The sequence below is a fragment of the Culex pipiens genome, chromosome 2 (genome assembly GCF_016801865.2).
Source record: "Culex pipiens pallens isolate TS chromosome 2, TS_CPP_V2, whole genome shotgun sequence".
Taxonomy (NCBI): Eukaryota; Metazoa; Arthropoda; class Insecta; order Diptera; family Culicidae; genus Culex; species Culex pipiens.
The window spans coordinates 90,583,956-90,609,224 of record NC_068938.1 but is presented as its reverse complement, the minus strand read 5'-3'; the positions used below and the strand labels follow the sequence as shown (position 1 = coordinate 90,609,224).

The 25,269-nt window shown below is 34.7% G+C and overlaps 1 protein-coding gene across 2 annotated transcripts in view; it reads left to right on the top strand.

The window, feature by feature from the left end:
* Positions 1-4,323: 4,323 nt before the first annotated feature.
* Positions 4,324-25,269, top strand: part of LOC120416305 (6-phosphofructo-2-kinase/fructose-2,6-bisphosphatase 1-like) — a 183,589-nt gene continuing 162,643 nt past the window's right edge. The window contains exon 1 of one of the 2 annotated variants that reach the window (XM_039578026.2): positions 4,324-5,851. In XM_039578026.2, the coding sequence (XP_039433960.1) occupies positions 5,743-5,851 (109 nt within the window). In that variant the 5' untranslated portion in view covers positions 4,324-5,742. The remainder of the gene's footprint in view (positions 5,852-25,269) is intronic. The other variant, XM_039578025.2, reaches the window with a different exon arrangement.

Here is a 25,269-nt window from a genome sequence, read left to right as displayed (position 1 = left end):
TTTATGAGGGCGTATCTAGTGAAAGTTGAGTTTTTCTATGGGAATTAGCGATCAAAGTCCTTTTTAAACATGTTTATGATTTAAGTGTTAGTTATGTAGAAGGCTTCATCCATCTACATCACTTTTTTTTAATGTCTATAATTTTCCATGAGGGCGTATCTAGAGTCTAGATGTGGATGATCAAAAAAAATGGCGGCCCTTCGGGCCGTGTTTTTTTTTGTGGCGTTAGGGGTGTAAGCCATTTTTTCCATGGGGGGTGTTGAACACCCATAACACCCCCCTTAGATACGGCCCTGTTGGAAGGTGTTAGCTCTGCCGAGCTTCGGTGACCCATTTCTACGCTGGCTAGCCGAGCGCGAGGTACTTCAGCTTTATCGACAAGCCCCGCCCTGAAGAACGTTTGCATCAGTCGGATTCAAACGTTATTTAGAACTTCCGAACTCTTGTCAAATGGACAAGGACCCAGCGCGTATATAGTTGGTAGCAACAGTATTCCTTATTCCAGTTATAGCTCACCAAGTCGCGATGGCCTAGTGGATAGCGTTTTTGCTTATCAATCCAAAGGACGGGGGATCGAACCCCGACTCAAGCGACTCGAGCGACTTTGATTTTTCGTTCATGTTCAGAGTTTCAAGATTTATATTTCCTATACTTTCTCCTATACAGATGGGAATCGCACCCAGGACCATTCGCTTACAAAGCGAACACCGTAACCAGTCAGCCACGGCCGCTCCCTTGAAGTTTATGTCCCTCGACTCTGACCAAAGTCCAGGGGGGGGGGGGGGGGCAAAAAATAAATAAAAAAAAGTATAAAAATTGAAATAACGAGCCATGGTTTCAACATTTGAATGAAAAAAGTGTCTTAAAATGCATTATACACCTGTCCAGTTGTTTTGCCATCATTAGTTTCCAAAATTTCTAAGTATAGACGAAAATTTTATTTTTGCGAAAAATAAAAAATTTGCGGTGCTGTGCATTGGAATTTCATAAAAATTCAAAACATTTGTAAACAAGCCCAAACATGCTAAATATGATTATCACCCAAGTAACATTTTAGGCTTTATCAAAGCTGTCACAACCGCTATAAAACCTATCAGCCAAAACCAACATTAAAACCCCTTAGTCGTAACAAACTCCCCAAAACCTTGATAAACCTTACTTAAAACCCAAAAGGACCTCCGCAAAAGGTTGTTACGGCCTATTTATAAAACCTACATAGGAGTTCAAGGCTTTACAACTGAATCCTAACAACATCCTCAAAGCCTTGATAAAACCTTTGTTAAAACCTAGTCAGGAGTTATGGAAAAATGACATTTCATACGTCTTTAAACGTCTTATGCCAAATAGGTTTTATTTTGGCAAAAAATAAGTCTTCGTCTTGCCAAATGAAATGATGGAGATGGTTGTAAAAAATGGCGATGATAAATAATAGATATTAGAGGTAATCCAAATAATTTGAAAGCTTATTTCTCACAATTGATGGCTCAAATTCAGCTGCGGTTGAAATTTTATTGATAAATGTAGGGGAGATAGAGCCAAAAATTTCAACTCGCTTCATCAAAAATCAATATTTTGTAATCATAGTGTTTAATGTTAAAAAATATTTTATTGCAATTCTTGAAAAAAAAAATTCAAAATATTTTTAAACATCTATCGCTATATAAATCATACCAGAAATCCAGCATAAATGTGTGTTTTCATCAAATTTAAATCAAATTTTTCAGTTTTCTATTTTTTCAATCAAGATGGCGGTCAATCATATTCAATCAGAGCACGCGTCTAGCGCCATATTTATGCACTGCTATTTGGCCGCGATAAATGCTCTTTAAGGAACTTATGGTTTTAAGTGAGCTTTTTACATGCCTAATGGCACTTGACAGCTACAACACCCTAGGTTTTAACAAAGCATGCGATAAAACCGTTTGGCATGGCATTGCCATCTGGTTTTCAAGCCTCTGTTAAAACTTTTATAAAACCTTATTGAAAGCCAGTCGGCTTTTATTTCCACCCGGTTTTATGTCCGAGGCATAAAACCCTGTTAGAACCTATTAATTAGCTCTTGCTTGTTGGTTGCGGTGAATGCCCAAATAAAACTATTAGGCAATCAAGATGCTACAATAAACCCTTAATAAAACTTAGTGGTGGCTAGTTAGTTTAAAAATGTTACTTGGGCAATGCAGAAAAATGCATTTAGATTGTTTTCAGTTGATTAGACTAATTTTTTCATGGAAATTTTGAAGTTTTGGGAAAATATTTTTTTTGCCCCCTGATTTTTCATACCAATTTTGAGGGTGGGTGGGGGTGTGGGGGGCGACATAAACTTTGAAAAATATTTGCAACGGCCTAACAAAGAAAAAAAAACTCAATAGCAAAAAAATCATAACGACGAACAACAAATCTTGTTATAAATAATATAACATGTTACATAACATATGGCCTAGTATTTTCAAATATCAAAAAATGTTATTCCCAAGTTATTTCCGTCTACTCGGGGTAAATTTTCTACAATTTGCTTTTTTTACTTTGTTGATCAGACCGCTGGTTGCTGAGATACAGCCTCTTAACCCTCTAATGCCCAATTTTTTCTCAAAAATTTGTTTTTCTCCATTGTTCTACGAAAATTATATGTACTTCCCTTGTTTTATGTTTCTTCCTTTATGTTTTTTTTTATTTTTATTTATTTTTTTATTTTTATTTGAGTTTATATTGTTTAGCTGATGTTTGTTTCTGGTAGAATTAGGCTTTTCCTGCCACCTCCCATCATTATCTTTTGTTTTATTAGTTTTTTCATGTTTTTACAACCACTTCTTCTTTTTTTCAAAACTAATCGATTTGGCTTGTAGGTGTGGACTATTCAGAAAAAGTTACACGGTATTTATGCCGGTTTTCAATGCAAAGTACATATTCTGAACATTCCTCATCAATACCAAATCGATTAGAAAAAATCCTTCAAAAAAATCAGATTTTCGAATATTTACGTACCATTTTTGTACCAATAACACATGATGGTCATAGAAAAGGCCCCTAAAAGTTTGAGCCAAATAAAAAACAATACAAAAAATAATAACACACAAAATCGAATTCGTAGAGAATTGCTCCATTGTGTAATCTATATATTAGGATGTAACAAAAATGTCGTCTAGGGCGTCTAGGGCGTCACGAGGCGCGACGCATATCTTTTTTGCCGGGGCCAATTTTTCGAAAAAATGCCAAACTTTGAAGGTCTGTACCGAGCTCCAGGATGCTCCAAATTTCAATGTTATATATACCAAAAGATGCGCTAGGATATGGCCTAATGGCCTATGGCCAATGATGTTGAAAATAAACGCTTCACCGGCCAAAATGCCTCAAAAAGTGACATTTTTGAAAAAATCTTTTTTTACGGGTTAAATCCCATTTAAAATTCAAATGCAAAGCGCCAGCTCCTGTTACGTCCAATCAAGCTCATATTTTGGATTTGGGCTTAGTATGCCCACCGGAACAAACCCTTGAATGCCCGCCAAAAAGTCATTTTTGTTACACTCTACTATATATATTAAAAAAATTCAACGGTTTTGTTCGAACGCGAATCAATTCAACACGGAACGTCGGATCGAGGTGCTCTTTGTTGCGTTGGGTTCGTATAAGTCCAAGGAAGGTTCTTACGCCAAAAAGTTACAACTTTGGCCACTCTGGAACCGATTCCGGAGCATCGGCAAATTGTATGGAGAAGTTACGTAAAATAATATTTTGATCACAGGAGGGTGAATAAGCAAAAACATCAACAAACGAAAAAAAAAAGGCAGAACGAAGTTTGTCGGGTAAGGCTTATTGTGTATAAGGCACAAATCTGTTGATCAAAACTTGTTTCTTTCAAAACTTAGCGCCACCTTGATCAATCTTCACCAAATCTTTATTATTGTACACAAACCACGTGGGCACTTTTTTTAAATTAAAATAATAAAATAATTAATTATAATAATGTAAACTGCAAAATTTCTTAAAACAATATCCCAATTTCAAATGCTTTGTTGATGTGTCGGGGACTTGTTCATTTATGCCAACTATTAGACTTAACACAGTTCCGTCGACGTGCCTTCCAATCTGCAACGCTATGGGAGAGGACTCAATTTTAGTTTTCTCCTGGCTAGTCCTTCTAAAACATTCCCAACCCATTTCAAAAAAGACAATTGCAAAGATAACTATATCCCGGCCACTCTATCGTCCGTGCACAACAACACACTTAGCAGCAAAACGACGACGATGTATGTAGATGTAGAGCGCGCGCGACCGCCATGCGACTCTAACCATCCAACCCAAGTCCCAGTGACTAGCAGTCCACATTTTATTTCTGCCCGCCGTACGGTCAAGAATTATTTTTAATCTTCTCGCTCTCTCTTCTAACCGCGCGAGGCCACACTCATCACTTTTTAGTCAGTCAGTCGGTGTATAGTGCGATTTTCGGTTCGTTCCCTCAAATTGGAGAAAAGTCTTCAGCGAGCGGATCTTCCGGCTGCGTGTTTCGTCGAGTTGTTTCAGAAGATTCACTAAACTGGCTAAGTCGCAAGCCGAGACGGCTCAACCTGGATACCGCCAGCAGCCCGGAGTGACCATCAATGCGCGCGTTATCGCCCGTGGTATGACCGACGTGAAGAAGCTAATCGAGCACACCTCGTCCAATCACTTTAGCGAACCCGCCGAGGAACCTGCTGCTGCCAACCACTTGGTGGAGATTGCCTAGAACAGCTGGAAGTGTTGCTTGAAGAGCTGAACAAACTGTTTGAGGTTTTATGTAACGCGAGGTGAAGCTTTCCAAGAAGTATTGGCCGTACCGCAATTGGACGCTAGTTTGTACCGTACGCGAGTGAGTGAGTCCGCGACGAAAATAGCTACCTCGGTTCTGTTTTGGTTGACCTGTTTGTAAACACGCTAGCTGCATCCGCAAAGTCCAAGTAGTGGAAATTCACCGTGGCAAAACAGATCATCGCTGATAACGTGCCGAACGCCAAGTTAGCGCCGCCAGATTTCATCAGATAGCCGAGGAACCTCCCAGAATCCGGTCAAGTATTAGCAGTTCTAGGAAAGAACCAACCAAGTAACTACGCTCAGAAAGGAGAATTGCGCCAAGTTTAACAACCTGATCCACGGTCAAGCCGCGCTCACTCTTGTATCCATCGGGGCGAAACAACGTGTTGTCGTCGTCGTCGTGTTTTGGAATTTGCGCGCCCGCGTACAAAGTGCAAGTCTCGTCGCGCGTAAAACAACAGCCTGAACGGCAGCAGTAGCAGGCAGAAAAGGTCCTCCGGAACTTATCGCGGCTCAGTTTTAAGTTTCACCGCTCTAGTTCTAGTGTAGTTCAACGCGACGCGTGCTTAAGTTTGCCAAACTTTTCGAGACCGTCCAAGTTACGCTTCACTGGGGTGCAAAGTTCAAGCCTTTTCAGCGTTTGCCAATATCTGCGAAGTAGTTTTGTGCTTTTGTGACCACCAACTTTAGTTTACGCTTCAAGGCATCAAGTCGCACAGAACAAACAGGAAGTGATCGCGCTGCAAAAAATAGTCAGGTGCACCGCAAAGAAGTCGCACCTTCTAGAAGAAAAAAAAAATCAAATCCCAGAAAATCACAGCAAATTGCATCACGACGCAGTTCGCAGGAAAATCGATAAATTGCATCGTCCTACTGTTCAGTGCATCGAATCAGCTGTAGGGAAGAGATTCACGTGGCCTTCAACCAGAAGAGAATATCAGCTCAACTCAGGAAGAGATGGCTCCCATTGCGACGACCAACGATTCCAAGCAGGCCCACCTGCTGTTGCAGGCTGGCGAGGAAGCGGCCCTGAATCGTCGTCCCGATGCCAGCTACTACAGTAACCGTAAGTGTATCCAAGTCACGTGGGTGGACGGCGCAAGGTCATCGACACGAGAGCTGGGGAAGCTATAGGGAAAAATTGTGTAAATAGTGTGCTGCCCCGTGAAGGTTTTCCTCTTGTTTGCTCGGATCACTGTTGTAACTGGGGAGAGGACTTGACCTAGTTTGCGAGCTCAAAAAGCGGGACACGTTTGGCACTATTTTTTGCAGTGAGCTTTTTGTGATTGTTTGTGTACGGCTGTAAAACTACGGCGCTCTCGAAGGAAATTTGAGGTTCGGGTGTTTCACTTTAAAACTATCGATTAATCGTCTTTTTCAAGAAAAAACATGTTTCAAATATAGATAGAATATCATCATGTTTAGATATTTCGATTTTGCGCATTTTCGTTTTTTAGATTTTGCGCCATTTATTGCATTTGAGTTTTGAGTAATTCTCTACGTTTTCGTAGACGACTTAAAATAAGAAGCCATTTTGCATCATTCCTTTTCCCATAGAATTTTGCAGGGTGGTCATAAAAAATGGGCATGTGAATATTCGAAAATCTGTATTTTCCCGGGAAACGGAAGAAATATTTTAAAATCCCGGGATCCCGGGATATTTTTGAAACAGTTATAAAATCTTTGTTTTCACTATATTTGTTATTTGTTTTTTAAGCTTTAAATCATAGAATTGACTAAATACTATTGATTGGTGATAATTTAAACATCATCTAAACAGGGACAGCAGTTATAGATAGCTTGAAAAAATTAAAAAAAAAATGTTTTTTCTTGTGCTTTGGATTTTAAATGAATCACAATGCTTAAATCATTGTGATTCAAAATAAATAAAAAACGAAGTTGACTTTATAGCTGTTGGCCACCATTGCTAGTACCAACCACTAGTGTCTTCCTTTTTCTCTACAAGGACTTCGCCGCCCTGGGCTCCTAACTGTATGAAAGTATGGCACGGAGCGACGGCGCCGAATACCCATATTTACACAAAGAATTTTAGGACTTTTTTTGTCAAAATAAATAAGTCTCTCAATATAATATTGATTTTATTTTTTTAAATTTAAATTACAGAAAAGATTATTTTTTTAAATCTTAAATAATAAGAAATACCAACAAATAAAATGATATCCAGTCAATGTTAAATTTCAGATAATTGAGAAATTAGAAAATATTTTACAAATTATCCTCAAGTTACTACCGCCAACTGGTGCCTGAGGAAAGATTACAAAATATGATACTTTTTTCAAATTAAGAATCATTAAAATAATGCATCAAATAACATAGAGTTTCAGATCTGTAAACTAAATTTTTCAAGAATTTACTCTAAAAAGCCAAATCAATGCTCAATATATGCAGTATTCGAATATTTAGTAATCGATAAGAATTTTTTTATCATTAAATTTTATTATTAGAGAAAATTGTTTAAAAATTTAGTTTACAGGTATATTCAACTGTTCATTTTTTCTACAACCAAATCTTAATTTCCATGCCAAATCCTGTATTTTTTTTTCAGTTTAGGGAAAACCGGGACAAAATATAAAAAAAAACTCCCGGGATTTGGGAATTCCCGGTTTTGGGAAAATGTTTTTGTGTGCAAAAATTACAGATTTGATCTAATTGAGTTCGGCAAAGTTCTAGGATCATCTAGAAATCACAATTCACTCAAAAAAATCTTCCTAATTGGTTTAGTTATGCTCGAGAACCAGCGAGTTGAAGTTACCGTTCCAACTTTTTTGGGAGGCTTGGGCGTCCGTTTAAGTTGGACAAGCATTGGGCGTTCTAGTGTTAACATCTTATTTTTGCAAAATTGTAAATGTGAAACTTAACAGATTTCCGTTATCAATTTCAAAGAATTTTGCAACATTTATGCGATAATGTTATGCAAGGTTTGGCTTGGTTTGGAAATTTAAATTCTTGGATTAGTTTTCAAAAGGACGTAAGAGCCATTTGTAAACAAAACCCTTTTTGCATCGGTATTCGACCTACTTACGCAAAACCAATTTCATAAATTCTTAAGATTGTTCATCTACACGTCCTTCAAGTGCTCTAAACTAATAGTAAATGACATTTTGTTTCAATTAGGAGAAAAACAAAATTTAGTGTCGGAGATCACAGTGGCTCTTGCGGTGTTTGGAAAACTTACCCTAGAAACGATTTTTATTTATTTATGGTATCCAGGTTTTTAAGCGAAGATGGCGTTCGAATGGTGAACGTCCGAAATGTCAAAATCGCGCAGTAGCACCAACATTAGAAAAAAAATGTGGCGGTCATGCCATGGCACACTTTTTTCGCAATGTTGGTACCACTGCGTGATTTTGACATTTCGGGCGTTCACCATTCGCACGCCATCTTCGCTTAAAAACCTGGATTGGTATTTAAGGTACCGTCCTCTGGGGCGAATTGGGACGCTTAGAGTGAACTGGAAAAACTGTTTTAGCCTTGTCACTGCACAATTGTTCGTAATTTTCCAAATTTTCAAGCTGTTTTTTTCTCGATTCGCTTAGTTGACGATACCGTCATCTAGGGCGAATCGGGACACATTGAGCGATTGGGACAGCAGTTTAAGCAATGTTACAACCTAATATTTTGCTTTTTTGAAGTGGTTTCGGTTAGACCAGATTCAGAGCAACAAAATGTGTTCATTCATTCCCAAATTTGAAGCTTTTAAGTGCTCTAAAACGTGTTGTCCCTATTCAGACTGTAGTCCCGATTCGCCCCAGTTGACGGCACTAGCTTTAAAATTACAAAAAAGCTAATTTTCAAAATTATAAAAAAGAAAATTTTCATTAAGTTGTATAAAAAGTCCGACTAAAGGGATACATGTTAAATTTGACCAAATTTTCTATTATTATTAGCATAGCATCACGGGACTACCCGGGCTACCCCACACTGTAGGGGGTTCCACAATGGTCAATTCAATATTCTTAGACAATTTGGCAGTTGTCCATTACAATCAGAATTATCTAAAAGTGTAAATTTCCACACTGTACTCTAAGACTACGCCCATACAGTTCCGGAGGAATTTGGGAGGGAATGTTTTGTTTAGTGACAAACGTGCGGGAAACCAACGCCAGCCTTGAAACTAACGGATGTTGTTGGATGATTTCAATTAATTCATAGAGTCAAATTATTACGTGGGTGATAATTTGTTTGTCTTTTTCTCATACAAACTTTTGTATTCTGTAAATCATTAATTTAGCAGCAGCACCATTGACGATCGGGTCATTGACCAATTAATAAAGATCATTACTTGGCAAATTTCCCCCCATTAAGCTTCATATCTTACAATTTTTCTTCGTATGTAAACAAAGACCCATTTTTTGCTCAAGCAGCGGTCAACCAAGCTCAGTCAAATACTTATCACAATTGGCAGACAAAGTGACTATACTTGTTTTGCTCTTTCATTTTTTTTCGCATTCGCATTCGCATTCGCATGGAGATGGTGATCTTAGCGGGTTGCAGACTGGATTTCGTCATGTATATGTGATGATTGTCCGGCCCAGGTTGCTTAGAAAATGATTAAAGGGAATTAAAACCAATTCTACCCGAACAGGACAGGCAGCACCATGAAAGCCATCCATTGCCGGCCGCTCCCATCTCCACCATTCACCGGGAGAGGAAAAAGGATTTGGAGCACGGGAAATGTTGATGCTTGACTTACTTAGAAAAAGGTAGCGAAACCGCAGGCTCTTTTTCCCAACCCTATTGTGGAACTCGACCAAATTGACCGTTTGACCAAATTTGATCGAATTTAAACAACAGGGCTGCGTAAGCGTCGCGTGGAGTTGGTATTTGTGTAGGGTAAAGGTCTGGGAGTCGCTCTAAGCAAGCGATACGACCAGTGGCATAAATGAGATTATTGGATAAAATATTATTCTCAAGGCAAGCAATCGGATGCTGCTGTTGAGACAATTCCCGTTTAGTGAATGTGTGGAATTATTATGTTTTAACGATTTGAAATTTATTCTCAAGGTAAGCAACTAGATGTTGAGACAGTTTTTATTTAGTTGAGTGTTTTTTTTTTCTAAATTTTATCCCGACGCGAAATTTATTTTTAATGATCCACTATTAGACAGCCGGCTGTGGAAATAAAGGATCATATTAAACCTTTTTGACGAAGACTACATACTTTTTCAAAATCCGACGTATATTGAATAAATCTTCCGGCACAGTTGTCAAACGAAAGCAGAAAAATAATCAAGAACGCGTTGCAAATCGAACCGAATTTGCTAAATCAGAACAAAACATTATGCCTAAGTAGATATGGAACAGTGAACTATATAAACGACGATTATTTGCCAAATTATATTTTAATTCTCGACCGATTTGTTTAGATTTAACGCGGCTTTAAATAATTCATTGAGCTAAATATGAAAATAAAGTACAAATAAACTCAGCCACACTCTCATACACACATAAACCAATACACATATTTTTTTCATATTTCCAGTAATATTAGAAAATTTCTAATTCCGGACAAGCGTGCTCATTGTCAAAATTCCCCAATCAGTGGGTGGCACTCACATTTTCAAACTGTGGTCACCCTCAAGTGGCTCTCACTCATGATTCATTCCTCCTCATACACACCCACACATACTTGAGAAGCTAACAAGAAACGCGCTCACCAAAGCTGCTGAAAACTCCGGAGACCGCTTGCCGCTCCTGTGACCGGCTTCCCGGTTTGTTGATGTCCGCGTGTCCAACATCCGGCCTCCGGCCAGCCGCCCCCTCTCATGCTGCTGCTTCACCTACACACCCAACCAGTGTATGTCTGAAAGCACAGACCTTTCTTCCACGACACTGACACACCGATAGAAATGAACACAACGAGAGATGCTGTCAAACTTTTTCTCAGCTCTCTTTCTCCGATCCGACAAAATTCACTTCCGCGCACAAACACACACACACGCCCGCATCGAAATCAAAATAAGAGAACGCCTGGCCGAAGTAAAAATTGCCCAAAAACAGACTAAAACCGAAAATTCGCGTAAAATTTCACTATCTCTCAATGGACTTCCAATTTATCTATGATATTTAACACTTTCCAATATTAAAAACAATCAAAATCACTGCAAAACGAACGATTTATTTGCGGCAACAAAAAAACACGACCGATGCCAAAATGGCTGCCTCTCAATCCATACTTGTTTTGCTCTTTCATTCTGTAAAAAGAGTGAGTTTTTTTTTTACCCACCGACCCAGGCATGCCAGATTTTGAAGATTTTCGGGCACATCACAAAAACGCAAATGAGTTTAACTTGATGGCAAAATAATATTTTACAAATCTGTTTTTGGCAAAAGAAGCAAAACATTGTTATCTTTTTCGTGAGTAATTCATTTAATTAAAATCATCGAATAACATGGCAAAACAATACGTTTGAGCATTGAGCCTGTGCTCGAAAATCTTCAAATGTGGCATCCCTGCACCGACCTTCCCGGGTTCGTTTCCTGCATTTGGCACGGACGAAAAATGCGAACAACAAGTAATGACGCTCGCACTGTCAATCCGTCGATCACCCAACGAGGAATGATTTGTTTTTTTTTGTTTGCGCGTGAGAAATATCTGGCTTGGAATGTCATTTTCCCTTTTTATTTCAGTTTTTGATTTTTTTTGTTTATAAATACATAATAATCTTCAATTCATTTTTTTTACAATTTTGTTAAATGCTTGTTCGACTGATCTGTTTGAAAATGCTGTATCATTCTACAGTTCAGTATTGATGAGAGAACTGCTATCACCTTGCACTGATGAGTAGGGAAAGTTTTGTTTTAGCAAAATTATCAGCAATATAAGGAGAAGGTTCATTCCGAGGGCAACGCATTGCGCCTAGACACGTCAATCATTCCTTTCGTAATATTGAGCTGAAAAATCACCGATTGTGATTGGACAGTGTCCAATGGACACTCAATAAAATATTAATAAAGAATAAAGAAATAAATATAGGAAGTTGTTACCGATTATATTTGGGGAGAGTCGAATCAGTTTTATCCGTTTATCAAATATTGGTCATATTTTAATGTTACAAGAAATTATCACTTTTCAAAATGAAACTGAAAATTTCATTCCTTCTCCCTATGACTTCATCACACTAAATTTATGTGATGTTATGAAAGTGAACCATAACACATGTAGTTTAATTGATCCTAGCACGAACTGCCGGTGATGCTGCACTGAAGTTTGCACTTTGGACTGCATCCAATTTCCATTTCAATGATATTCATCACTGGGATATTTTTAAATTCAGTGCAGCCTCACGCTAAGGTTAGATTAAAATTATTTTAAAAATAAATAATAAGTTTAAATTTGTTTTTTATTTATTTTTCAGAAATATTTCAAAGAATTCATTAATCATTTTGAAGAACATTTTGTCCACATTTACCCCAACACATAAACACTATCCAACTTGTCTCGAGGATTTCTATTTTCCGACAGGCAACACACTAGTTCAAAGCGGTTCGGGTTGGCAACGCGCGAGTTCAACTAAGAGCAAGTTGCATCGTACCGCACTGTACAGCAGCAACCTGGACTTTGTCCCCTTTGTTGCACTATATATGAATATGCATCCGTGCAAAAGGGCGAGTGATAGTGTCGTATAGACAGTTTACATTTTTTAATTAAAGAGCAATTTAAGGGGGCGTGTGCCTTCTCATGGGGAAACTGTCGTTACTGGGATTCCACGCAGTTAGGACTCAAAGAGATCCCCTTCTTGATTTGTTGACGTCTTTTAATTTGAATTAACAGGAATTTTTCGTACATATTTCAATCAACCTGGACTATTAATAGTAGCAAAAACCTCTTGACTTGCAAACTGATGAGCAACTCGCTTGAGTACAATCGAAGAGGACTGTTTGAAGTTTGCTCAGCTAGCGGTCGTCTAGCACATGTGGTGACTACACGTGACTTAATTTGATAACGAGGTTGCTCCGCAGATTGTTCGTTCAATTACAAATGGTTTAGAAGACGGTTTAACTAGTCTAATGAGCTGGTTGAAGGTCTGCGATTAGATGTCCGAGAATCCGGGTGATCCTTGAACCTTCGGCAGATTGTCGTTAATAAACAACGTTCTGGACACGTGGTGCTTGAGGAGATCCCATAGAGATAGCTCAGTTTGTTTACTAAACAGTTTCAATATTATTATGCAAACTGTTTGTTCGACAACAAGTCAGCAGCCCATCAATAAAAGGGCAAATGCAAACTCCTTGTTTGTTAGTGCAGTTTATCATATCAGACCCAAGAACGAAGGCCATCGACTCGCAGCCCGACTACAAATTGTATAACGGGGAGGAGACAAACATTTGCGATTCAGCAGCAGTGGTCAGAACCAGGACATCAAAGTGTGATTTTGCAAATGAACCCGTTTGCCTTAATTGTTTTGTTTACCCTACCAGCTTCAGAGACAACAAACCGCTCCGCACACACACACTCGGTGATTGTTTTGCAAATATGGCAGTCGACTTTGCTCTCCCACAGAGCTACTGGTGTATTGAATCCTTCGATAATGTCGAGAATTATTCAGTTGCTATCCGAGCGCGCGTGCCGGAATCACTTGACTTTCTGGGGGCTGCAGTGCACAGTTCTCACTAGGGCGTCCAATTTTCCCGGGTTTTGAATTTCCCGGGAAACGGGAAAAATATTTTTGGAATCCCGGGAATTCCCGGGATCCCGGGAAATTTTTGAATCAGTAATAAAATCTATAATTCATTATATTTGTTATGTTTTCAAGCTTCAAATCATTGAATTAGCTTAATAATATCAAATGGTGATAATCCTCACTTCAATCTAAACAAAGACGACAGTTTCAAAATAGCATAAAAGAATTTTGTTTTTGTCTTTGTGGTGTTTAGGATTCTATATCAACTACTATTTTAAATTCCAGTATGATTAATTATTTTTTTATTTGCGAATCAAATTACATAATTCTTGAGTTTTTTTTTGAAAAGGTCCAATAAGCTTTTGTCTTCCATATGTTTATAGGACCTATTCAAAAAAAAAAAACTTTGAAATTCTTTTATATTTTTTTTTCTTTTATACATATTTTTATATGACATGACTTAAACAGCTTAAAAAAATTATTTGATACGTCTAAAAAACAAAAAACGACAATAAATAAAATGATACCAGTCAATGTAAAATTTTATATAAGTTTTGAATTCTTTGTTTTATATCAAACATATTTTACAAATTATCTTCAAGTTACTACCGCCAACCGAGGGAAAATCAGAATTACAGTCTAAATAGGTACAGGAGATTTTAGAGCAATACATTTGGAAGTACAAATTGTTTTGTTCTGTTCCTGTTTTAACCGAAGTCATCCAAAACGTCATGCAATTATTTTTTGCTTTAATAGCTGTATTTATTCGTTACATTTGTACGTATTTGCCCTAGATGCCGGTGTTTGATTATAAATAATTTGATATGAGATTGTTTTTTTTTCAAATTTAAAATCGAAAATATACGTAAATATATCCAGTCTTTAAAAAAAATAAAATAATAGAGAAAAAAAATTAAAGCACTAGGCATTTTGCGGACCTGTTAATTAAAATTATAATATTTTTTCCTAAAAAGCCAATTTAATGCTGAGATTTGCTGAATACAAATTTTAATTCATTTTATTGTTCTACTATTTTCACAACCAAATCTGAATTTCCAGACCAAAATATGATTTTTTTTTCAATTTCGGGAATTCCCGGGACAAATTATAGAAAATCCCGGGATTCGGGAATTCCCGGTTTAGAAAAAATCCCGGGATTTTTGTCCCGGGAATTCCCGGGATGGACGCACTAGTTCTCACCGTGAAGGCTTCGTGTTTCTAGGGAAGGTTTAAGGTGGGATTATCATTATAAACTTGAATCTTGAACATTGAATGGAATTGCTAAAAAAATCAACCGAAGAAAAATCGTTTCTTTTCTGGTTTGAATAATATCCCTAAAACAATATTGAATAATTAAGTTCATTTCATGTTTAAAAAAAAGATTTTAAGGTCTTTAGCTTCTATTGTGAACAAAAACATTTTGCAACCACTCAAATTTGACTAAAATATGGTCACAAAACTCGAATTTGACTTAAAAAGTAAAAAAAAAATCTCAATGATTCGATTGTTCTAAGTTCCTAAGAAACCTTCGGATAATCGAGTCTTCTATACCCCTCCTATCCCAGCAATAGTGACAGGATTTTTGGGAGTTGTTTTCCTGTTTACTTTTACAACCAACTTAATTTGCATTTCCGTTTCTCAAACATTGGTCAAATATAAGGATCTTCCAAAATTCTTTACTACACTTACAAAACTACTGTTATTCGATAAACTGAAGAAATGAATGAACTGAGTTGAATTGAAAAAAGCTGTATTTGTAACCTCATAGACCCACCTTTACGCAAACATACTCAGAATCAAACACTGAACAAATTCCCTTCTAAGACATTGTTGATCGGACTGCTAGTTGCTGAAATACAACCTCAAAAAAGTATTACCTTATAAGCTCTCATTCGATTCGTCTTGTGGTCCCATAAGTCCCTGGGACGATTAGGGACTTATAGGGTGAATAGGAACCCCCGTGACAATTATGCGTAGAAACACAAAAAAAAAACGGCCGAAAAATTTCATTCGCGTTTTTCTCAGTTGCACTTTTTTGAACATGGGACAATTATGCGTAGAACGGCAGTAAAGTACTTCAAAAGTTATGCTAAAAAACGATTTTGATTAAAGTCCGGAAGATTGTAAAAAAAACATTTTCAGAAAGGTATTTAAAAGACCTTTCTAACGAGACAAAAACATTGAAGATCTGACAACCCTATCAAAAGTTATAAGCACTTAAGTGTTATTTATACCCTTTTAGAGGCCGGATCTTAGATATGTCGATAAAAACGTTGTCTGGATCTGTCATGCGTCCAATAGATTGAAGATCTGATAACCCTATCAAAAGTTATGAGCAGTTAAGTGTTAATTAAACACTTATCAGAGGCCGGATCTCAGATTTTTTGATTAAAATGTTGTCCGGATCTGTCATGTGACCCATCCTTGGATTGATAATCAACTGGTACAAAACATTGAAGATCTGACAACCCTATCAAAAGTTATAAGCACTTAAGTGTCATTTACGGGAATGATGAGAATGTGAGGAAGGCACCAACCACCTGAAGGTGGATTAAGTAACGTTTTTAATAAAAAAATAACTTTGTGCAAATTTTCTGGCCTGTTCAATCCTTTTCAGTAAGAATAATAATAATAATCTCTTATTTTGGACATTTTCAAATTTAAGCTTAATTCTAAAATTCTACAATTCAAAATTATTTAAAAAAAATAACCTTTTCGATTTTTTCTCTGGAACAAATTCATTATAAAAGCGTTAAAATCTATTATTTCTAAAATTTAAAGTTTTTTGCCTTCCTCACCTTACTGAGGAAAGGCTATAAAATCACTCGAAAAATGAACTTATTAATTTGACCTCGTAGACCCACCTTCACGTATACATATCGACTCAGAATCATGTTCTGAGCAAATGTCTGTGTGGATGTGTGTAGGTGGGTGGACAAAAAAATTGTCACTCGATTATCTCCGGACTGGATGAACGGATTTGACCGTATTAGTCTCATTCGATCCGTCTTGGGGTCCCATAGGTCTCTATCAGCAAGTTTAGTTATGTACTTCAAAAATTATGCTTAAAAAACGCTGTTGGTGTATGTCCGGAAGATTGTAAAAAGGGTGGTTTTTGCAAGAAAACCTATCATGTTATACATTTTCAGAAAGGTATTGAAAAGACCTTTCCAATGAGCCTAAAACATTGAAGATCTGACAACCCTATCAAAAGTTATTAGCACTTAAGTGTTATTTATACACTTTTTGGAGGCTGGATCTCAGATATTTCGATGAAAATGATGTCCGGGTCCCTTATGCAACCAGTCGTTAGTTAGATAATCGAAAAACCTTTCAAACGAGCCTAAAACATCAAGGATCTGACAACCCTATCAAAAGTTATTAGCACTTAAGTGTTATTTATACACTTTTTGGAGGCCGGATTTCATATGTTGTGATAGAAATATTGTCTGAATCTTCCATGCGAACTATCGTTGGATAGATTTTTTATCAGACCTTGCCGATGAGCCAGAGATATTGGAGGTCTGCGAACCCTATCAAAGGAAATGAGTAATAAAGTTGATTTGTTAAAGCTGTTAAGGGGGAATGTTGCCATTTTTACAGAATTCATTGACTTTATGAATGTGAGGAAGGCACCAACCACCTAAAGGTGGATAAGTAACGTTTTTATATTTTAAAGAGCTGAAAATTTTGCTACTCCTACTTACATTTTTCACATCGAGATTCGAAACCAATAGTTTTCGATAAATCGTCAGTTGAAACATGAGAGCTCATTAGGTTACACTTAGAAAAACTCACACATTTTAAACTCATAGCGGCTGAATCTTATTTAATTGCATCCTGCTCAACTAAGCATAAGCTTTATGAAATCATTCGTCAGTAGATATAGGCCACTCAATGGGATAAACTGTTTCAATGAACACACGATTATTGATTTTGGTAGAGCTATTCTCTCGGCTTTCTATTGTGGGTGTAGAACATAAAAAAATACGAAAACATAAAAAAATACGAAGTTGGGAATACAATTCAGCTCTGCAATGAATAGCGAAATGTCAAATTTTATCCACCCTCGTGTGTACAAAAGAAATTCTGAGGGTTTTTTTTCAGTTAAAATTTTTTGGAGACTGTCCTAATGAAATTTACAGTAAGTTTTTCGTTAAACTTCTTTTGGAGTTTTCAAAGTTTGCAGAAATTTATTGGTTTCGGTATTTAAATTATACTAATTTCGGTTATCAGGTTTTATATTTTGAACATTATTGAAGGTTGATGCGATATTTAGTTTATTTCCACTCAAGATTTTAAGACACAACGTACAATATATTTTAAATAGAATTTAAGTTTCGTGAAACATCTTCCCTGGGCCTTGTAAAGTCAAGGGGCATTAGTTAAAATTTGGGTATACATTCTTTTTTATAAGCACTATGGACACCACTTCATGCTACGAGAACTCGCTTTGCCGCAGCCCCAGGGCTTAAGGTGAAAGGCAAAGCCGCGGGGCCGGCTAGTTGGCGTGAAAAATCTCATAGGTTACTGCGATGCGCGCGCGCCACGTGCTCTCGTTTTGAATGCTGGCGTGGCTCAGTTACTGTTCGCACGAACTGCGTGCAGTGGAAAGTATTGTAATCAGTATGAAAATAAAGAAATAAATATTTTTTCAAAACAAATATTTTTTTAAATAGTTTCAAGCAGTGTGGTTGGTGTTAGTAAAGCGTAAACGGGTTTTTCGAAATATGAAAAAAATAATCATTTTGGATTGACAGTTTTTGTGAATTATATCGAACTGCTAATATTATATTTATTTTTATTTGTTGTACAAATATTGTTTTGGCAAATATTTTAGTAAGGTTTGATTTACAAAAACATTGATAAGCATGATTCGAATGTAAGTAAAATGACTGTATATCGTTATTTCGATTTACAGTAACTAAAAAAAACACACTCAGCCTCACGAACCATGTCAATACTTCGAAGGCTAATTGCTAATCAACTGACGTAGTGTAAAATACATTTTAAAACACTTTTTTCATTCAAATGTAGTAACTTGAAATTGTGTATGTGTTGAGGGACATAAACATCAAAATATATATTTAGAACAGTGCCTTACCGAGTGATGAAGACGAGTCAAATAATCAAACAATTTGAGGAGTGTTATACAAAAACATCAATCCCTGACATACACATTTTTCTATTATCTCTAAGAAAATACATTGTACGTTTTCAATATCATCAAAATGATGAATTAAATAAATTTCGAAGTCAATTTTGTTGTTTGGAATAAGCAAACATAATTTTCTATATTTTTTTTTATTAGACGCCCGTTGAGGCAATAACAACTTCAAAGACAAGAAAAATGTTCTGATAAAAACAGGAAACCCATTTATTTTCAAATGGCAAATGAAATGAATAACATCAATTTATTCAATTTGTATTACAAAATCAATGTTAGTTCTTCCAATTGCTAGAAATTTATTATAAAAAGAAGCTGAATCGTGGGAGCGACTAAGGATCGACAAAGTCAACTAAATTTAAAAAAATAAATTGCTAATGTCAAGATAACTTTAAAATAATTTGAAATGGCGGGTTTCATTATTTATTCCTCCTTTTTCATAGTAAAATAATTTAATTGAATTCGTAATCTGGATTATGAAAAAAATTAAATAATTTCCTTTTTCCTTTAACAAAATTATAGGTTACAAAAATTATTGCAAGCAAAATATTGCATTCATCTAAACGAACGCAACGTAAACCGTAAGGAGCGTAATATCGCTAAAGGCATTTTGAGTCAGTTCCTGATTAAACTGGTCATCAGAATTTATTGTTTCATATCCCTGAAGTATAAATTAGAAATATCAAGTAAAATTTGAAATTGGTAAAAAACTCTCTGCGATGGCAGTTTGGGTAAGCTCCTGATAAAACTAGTGATCACAATTGAGTGTTTTATATCTCTGAAATATAAATTCAAATTTTGCCAAATTACCAAGTGAAATTTAAAAATGTTTAAAAATCTTGGAACGTCAGTTCTTCCTATAAATTATTAAATAATTTAAAAAACTTTCGGTGATGGCAGTTTGGGTAAGTTCCTATAAATTATAAATTCAAATTTTGCTAAATTACCTAGTGATATTTAAAATTGATAAAAAAAAATCTTGAAAGGTTAGTCATTTCTAGTAAATTATTCAATAATTTAAAAAACTCTCTGCGATGGCAGTCTGAGTCAGTTCCTGTTATAACTAGTGATCAGAATTTATTGTTTTATATCTATAAAGTATAAATTCAAATTTTGCTAAATTACCTAGTGAAATTTAAAATTGATAAAAACAATCTTAGAAGGTTAGTCATTTCTAGTAAATTATTAAATAATTTCAAAAACTCTCTGCGTTGGCAGTCTTAGTCAGCTCCTGGTCAAACTAGTATTCAAAATTTATTGTTTTATATCTCTGAAATATTAATTAAAATGTTGCCAAATTACCAAGCGAAATTTAAAATTGTTCAAAAAATCTAGGAACGTCAGTTATTTCCAATAAATTTTAAAATAATTTAGACAAATTTTAGTGATGGCAGTTTGGGTAAGTTCCTGGTCAAACTAGTGATCAAAATTTATTGTTTTATATCTCTGAAATATTAATTAAAATTTTGCCAAACTACCTAGTGAAATTTAAAATTGATAAAAAAAATCTTAGAATGTTAGTCATTTCTAATTATTAAATAATTTTAAAAACTCTCTGCGATGGCAGTCTGAGTCAGTTCCTGGTAAAACTAGTGATCAGAATTTATTATTTTATATCTCTAAAGTATAAATTCAAATTTTGCTAAATTACATAGTGAAATTTAAAATTGATAAAAAATCTTGGATGGTCAGATATTTCTAGTAAATTATTAAATAATTTCAAAAACTTTCTGCGTTGGCAGTCTCAGCCAGCTCCTGGTCAAACTAGTATTCAAAATTTATTGTTTTATATCTCTGAAATATTAATTAAAATTTTGCCAAATTACCAAGCAAAATTTAAAATTGATAAAAAAAGTCTTAGAATGTTAGTCATTTCTAGTAAATTATAAACTAATTTCAAAAACTTTCTGCGTTGGCAGTCTGAGTCAGTTCCTGGTAAAACCAGTGATCAGAATTTATTGTTTTATATCTATTAAGTATAAATTAAAATTTTGCTTAAATACATAGTGAAATTTAATCTTGATAATAAAAATCTTAGAAGGTCAGTCATTTCTAGTAAATTATCAATAATTTTAAAAAATCTCTGCGATGGAAGTCTGAGTTTGTTCCTGGTCAAACTAGTGATCAGATTCTATTGTTTTAGATCCCTGAAGTATAATAATATAACGGATGTGAAATTTAAAATTATTAAAAAATCTTGGAACGTCTGACATTTGTAAAAAAAAAAATAAAAACCATTTTGGAAGGGAGTCAGGGAGTCAGTTCTTGGAAATATAATTAGATTTTTTATATTCTTGCAGTGTCAAATTACAAAAGTAGCAAAAAGCTTGGAAACTCAGTTGTTTGAATTTAGTTTTTTAATATAATTTCTGAGATTAGAATCCAAATCAGTTTCAAGTCAGGTTAGTTATAAAATCTGGTTGTCCCTGGAGTATAAAATCACAACTTAGCATAAGGTCATGTTGAATTTCAAAAATCTATAAATCTGGTAAAACTAGTAAATTTAAATAAATTATAAATCTTATTTTAATATCCTTCTGGGATGGGAGTTTAATTCAGTTCCTGAAAATGTAAGTGATCAGATTTTTTTTAAACCTTTTAGTATAAATTCACAAATTGGTATAATACCATACCAAATCAAAAAACAACAAATAGTAAAATATTTATTAATTAAAAAAACTTTTGGGATAACAGTCTGACTCAGTTTCTAGTCTTGTTATTGATCAGAATTCATTGTCCGTTGAATTTAAAATTTTATGATTTTTTATAAATTAAAAAAAAGAAAAAATATGAATAATTTAAAACCCCTTCTAGGAGTTTTTAATTTATACTTCAGGGATATAAAAGAATTATTTCTGATCACTAGTTTGACCAGGAACCCGGATAAAAAATTACCATTTGATTACCATATTGGATCATACAATGACACTTTGAGAAATGGTAACTATTTGTGAAATCGTTTTTCAATTTCCCAAAATTAAAATTTAACTATATTAAACTATTTGTGAACTGTTTGATTTAAGGTTACTTTTTGCCAAATAGTACTTAAACCATTTATTTACCATACAACAAACAGTTTTTTGACGAAAATAGTACTGAGTTTTTTAAGGTTACCATTGCTAACCACCCTTATGCCAGATGGTTAAACCATTTGTGAGACAGTAAAAATTCATGCCAACCATATAAATACCATTTTTAAAATAGTAGTCAAACATTTTTGGAAATGGTAGTAACAATATAGTTTAAAGTTCAATTACCATATGAAAAAAAGTTTTTATATGGTACTTTTTTATGCGGGAACTAACTCAAACTGCCATGACAGAAAGTTTGTTTAAAATTTTTAAACGTGGGTTTCATAGAAAACCTAGATGTTTGGGTATCAAAAGATCTGAAATTGTATGCCCTTTCCGATGACACATAGGTTGACCTGTGAATGGTGGACCGGTTCAGATGCCGGCGAATTTTCCAACGTCGTAATTCCGGGTTGGTATGGTATACTAAGTAGTTAGTAAACTTTATATTCAATCAATTTTTTTTAATCAGTTGTGGATGCCTATTTGGAGTTGTGACACTGGATTTATGGTGATTTGTAAACAAATAACTGTATTTATGTAAATTTTTCGAAAGGTGTAAAAACTTTTGTTGCACCTATTTTGATTTTTGTAATAGTATTTATTATAGAACTTTTTGTAGAAATTATTTTTTTATGAGCTTTTTGTAGCAAAATGATCGCAAGAATTTCCGAACATAACGTAGTACTAGGTTTATGGCGAATTATAAATTATTTGCATGTTTCATCACAATATGTCACTATGCACATATTGTGATGAAAGGGATGTAAATACTTTTTTACATACTGTACAAAAATGTTATACCTGAGCAGAGGTAAAGAACACAGAAATACCAAATTTTGGATATATTTGGGTAAATAACAGCGATCTAAATGAGACCTTGGTTCCCAAGTAATAGATGTCAAGTAATATTATGAAATCATTCCAACATTTGCACGTGAAAGACCACAACATATCCAAAACATGTTATTGCAAGGGTAAAACAATTCTACAAAAAAAACATTATTATACCTAGTTGAGGTATTCTAGATTTTTACACATATATTCCTTACCAAAAAATGGCATTGCCATGTTTTTTTTTTTGCAATTCCCTCACCTTTCGGTGGTCAATCGCTCGTACGGCCGTAATTTTTACAATTTTGATTATTTCCAGTATGAAGAATTGTTGCTAGCAATGCAATTAGCTGATTCTACTACCACATAACCACCAAAACGACGTAAACGCCACGGGACATAAGATTTAATGAAGTTTTTTTAAAAACCTTTGTTTTCTAATAATATTTGGAATGTACAAAACAAGGCTTAGGGTTCGTTATAAGGCTCATTTTATCAAAATGCTATTTTTCCTAGATCAGTAGTGTCCCTACCAATGATTTGCACCTATTAGAAAGTATGATTAAACTTTTGGTTATTTTTGTTGAGAGCGTTTAAAAAATCTTGTTCAGGTGGGGCAAGTGTACCATATGGATTTTTAGTATGGAAAAAATTACGAATTGCTGCAACAACATATTTTATTGGGAAATAAATACAAAAAGTTCTTAAAAACTGATAAACAATTGTTTAAAAAAAATGTCTATACAAAATAAAGTGATACTATGAAAATTTACTATTTATCATCTAAGTAATTATTTTTTTCGTGAAACCGATCAAATTTTTAGTAAAATATTATTATTTAACCTAAAAATTAAAGAAACGTTTCAAATACATTCTAATCTGATGTTTCAAAGTGATAGCAGTTCACTTGTTAGCAAATTAACATGTTGTTTCATGCATTGTTCCTCTTGCCCCAACGGGTTGTTCGTCTTGCCCCACTAGTTGAGTAGAACGTACGGAAAATCAAAAATTTTAAAATCGTTTTTTAACATTGAAAAACAGGATTTCCTTAGCTTGTTACACTTGCCCCACTTTCCCCTATTGTGTGGGCTTCCACATACATGATTTTGGTTTGTTTTGACCATGTTGTTTGTATTTTATCATCTATTACTGGGCAACCAGCGGAACATTTCGGTCGCTGTTATTTGCACAAGAATAACAACATTTGGTGTTTTTGTGAACAGTGATGTTCTTCACCACTTCAATACTTTGATGAACGGCATATGTTTGAAGTTCTTTCTGTGCCAAGGATATGAAACAACAAAGATTGAAAAAAAATATATTAAAACGAAACTTCATAAAAGTCAACCAAGAGTTTCATCAAAACTATCAAATGATTCGTCAATCTAAGTACGTACCATTAGAAAAAAAAGTTATTTTGAATGTTTTGTTTATAAATTTAAAAAAACATAAAATTAAGAGCTACAAAAATTATTAAGTTTGGTATCCCGAAAAAAAAAAACATTTTCAACGCTTTCTCCTATATCCTAAGAGCAGGCTTGCCCAACCTTTTTGGCTCAATTTTCACATTTTCGATCGTCAAAGTAACAATTGCCCATTTTTCATGGTTTATCCGGTGGACTCGGTTTTACGAAAAATATTTTAACAAGTCATGTTATCTGCATCTGGATCACTTTTTTACTTAAAACTTACACAAAAATGACACGAAAAAATATGTGTTCGATCTTTTGCCAAAGTTATGTTCACTGGTCATCTGAAAACTGATTCCACCATATAAACCATGAAAAAATGTAGAACTGTTATTCTAACGATCATTAATGTGAAAATTGAGCCGAACAGGTCGGGTGGTCTGTCTTGAAAAAAAAAAACAAATTCAAAATTGTCCAACTCCTATAAAACATTAATTTTGAATTGTCATTTTGATGAAAAATTTACAACCGTGTCAAAATTAGTCAAAAGTTTCCCAAAGTTTCAGAAAAAATGGTAAAAAACTAAAAAAACACACAAAAATTTGGCCTCCCGACTAAGAAAACCATTTTACAAATTCCACTTCGAAAGTTGTCAATTCCAATTCAAGCATGAAATTTTTGTATTATGCAACACCGACGAACACCCAAATTCTCCATACAAACTTTAGAGAAAATCTAATCAGTTCTGTCTGAATATTTTCGAAAAAATCAATTCAAAGTTTATGCTTCCCTCTTGTTGAGACTGTGCATGATTTTTTTTTTCAATTTTTGTAAGTCATTGTTATTAAATTATTTGATAAATTTATTTCAAACATGTTTCCAAAATTTTAAATATTTATTAAATTTGACATGAACTTATGCCAATTTCTTAATATCTCCTCGGATATAAAACTACAAATCAAGAGTTTTTTTTTTGAAAAGGTCCTATAAGCTATTGTGTTTCATATGTTTATAGGACCAAATAAAAAAAAATCTTGAAATTCTGATCACCTACATGACAAAAACTGAATCAGAATCTCATGTCAGACGTTTGTTTAAATCATTCAATTATTAATTATAAATAAAAGAGTTTCTAAGTTCTTAGATTTTAATAAATTTGACATGGCCGTATGCCGATATGTTAATTTTTACTTCTGGGATGTAGAAATGCAAATACTGATTACTAACATAACCAGTAACTGTATCAATCTCCCATCCCGGTCTTACCAATTTATAAATTTATACTTCTGAGAAAATATGATAATAACAAATGGTCTGCTGTGTGCTACCTTGTGACATAGACCATTTTGGTCAAAAAT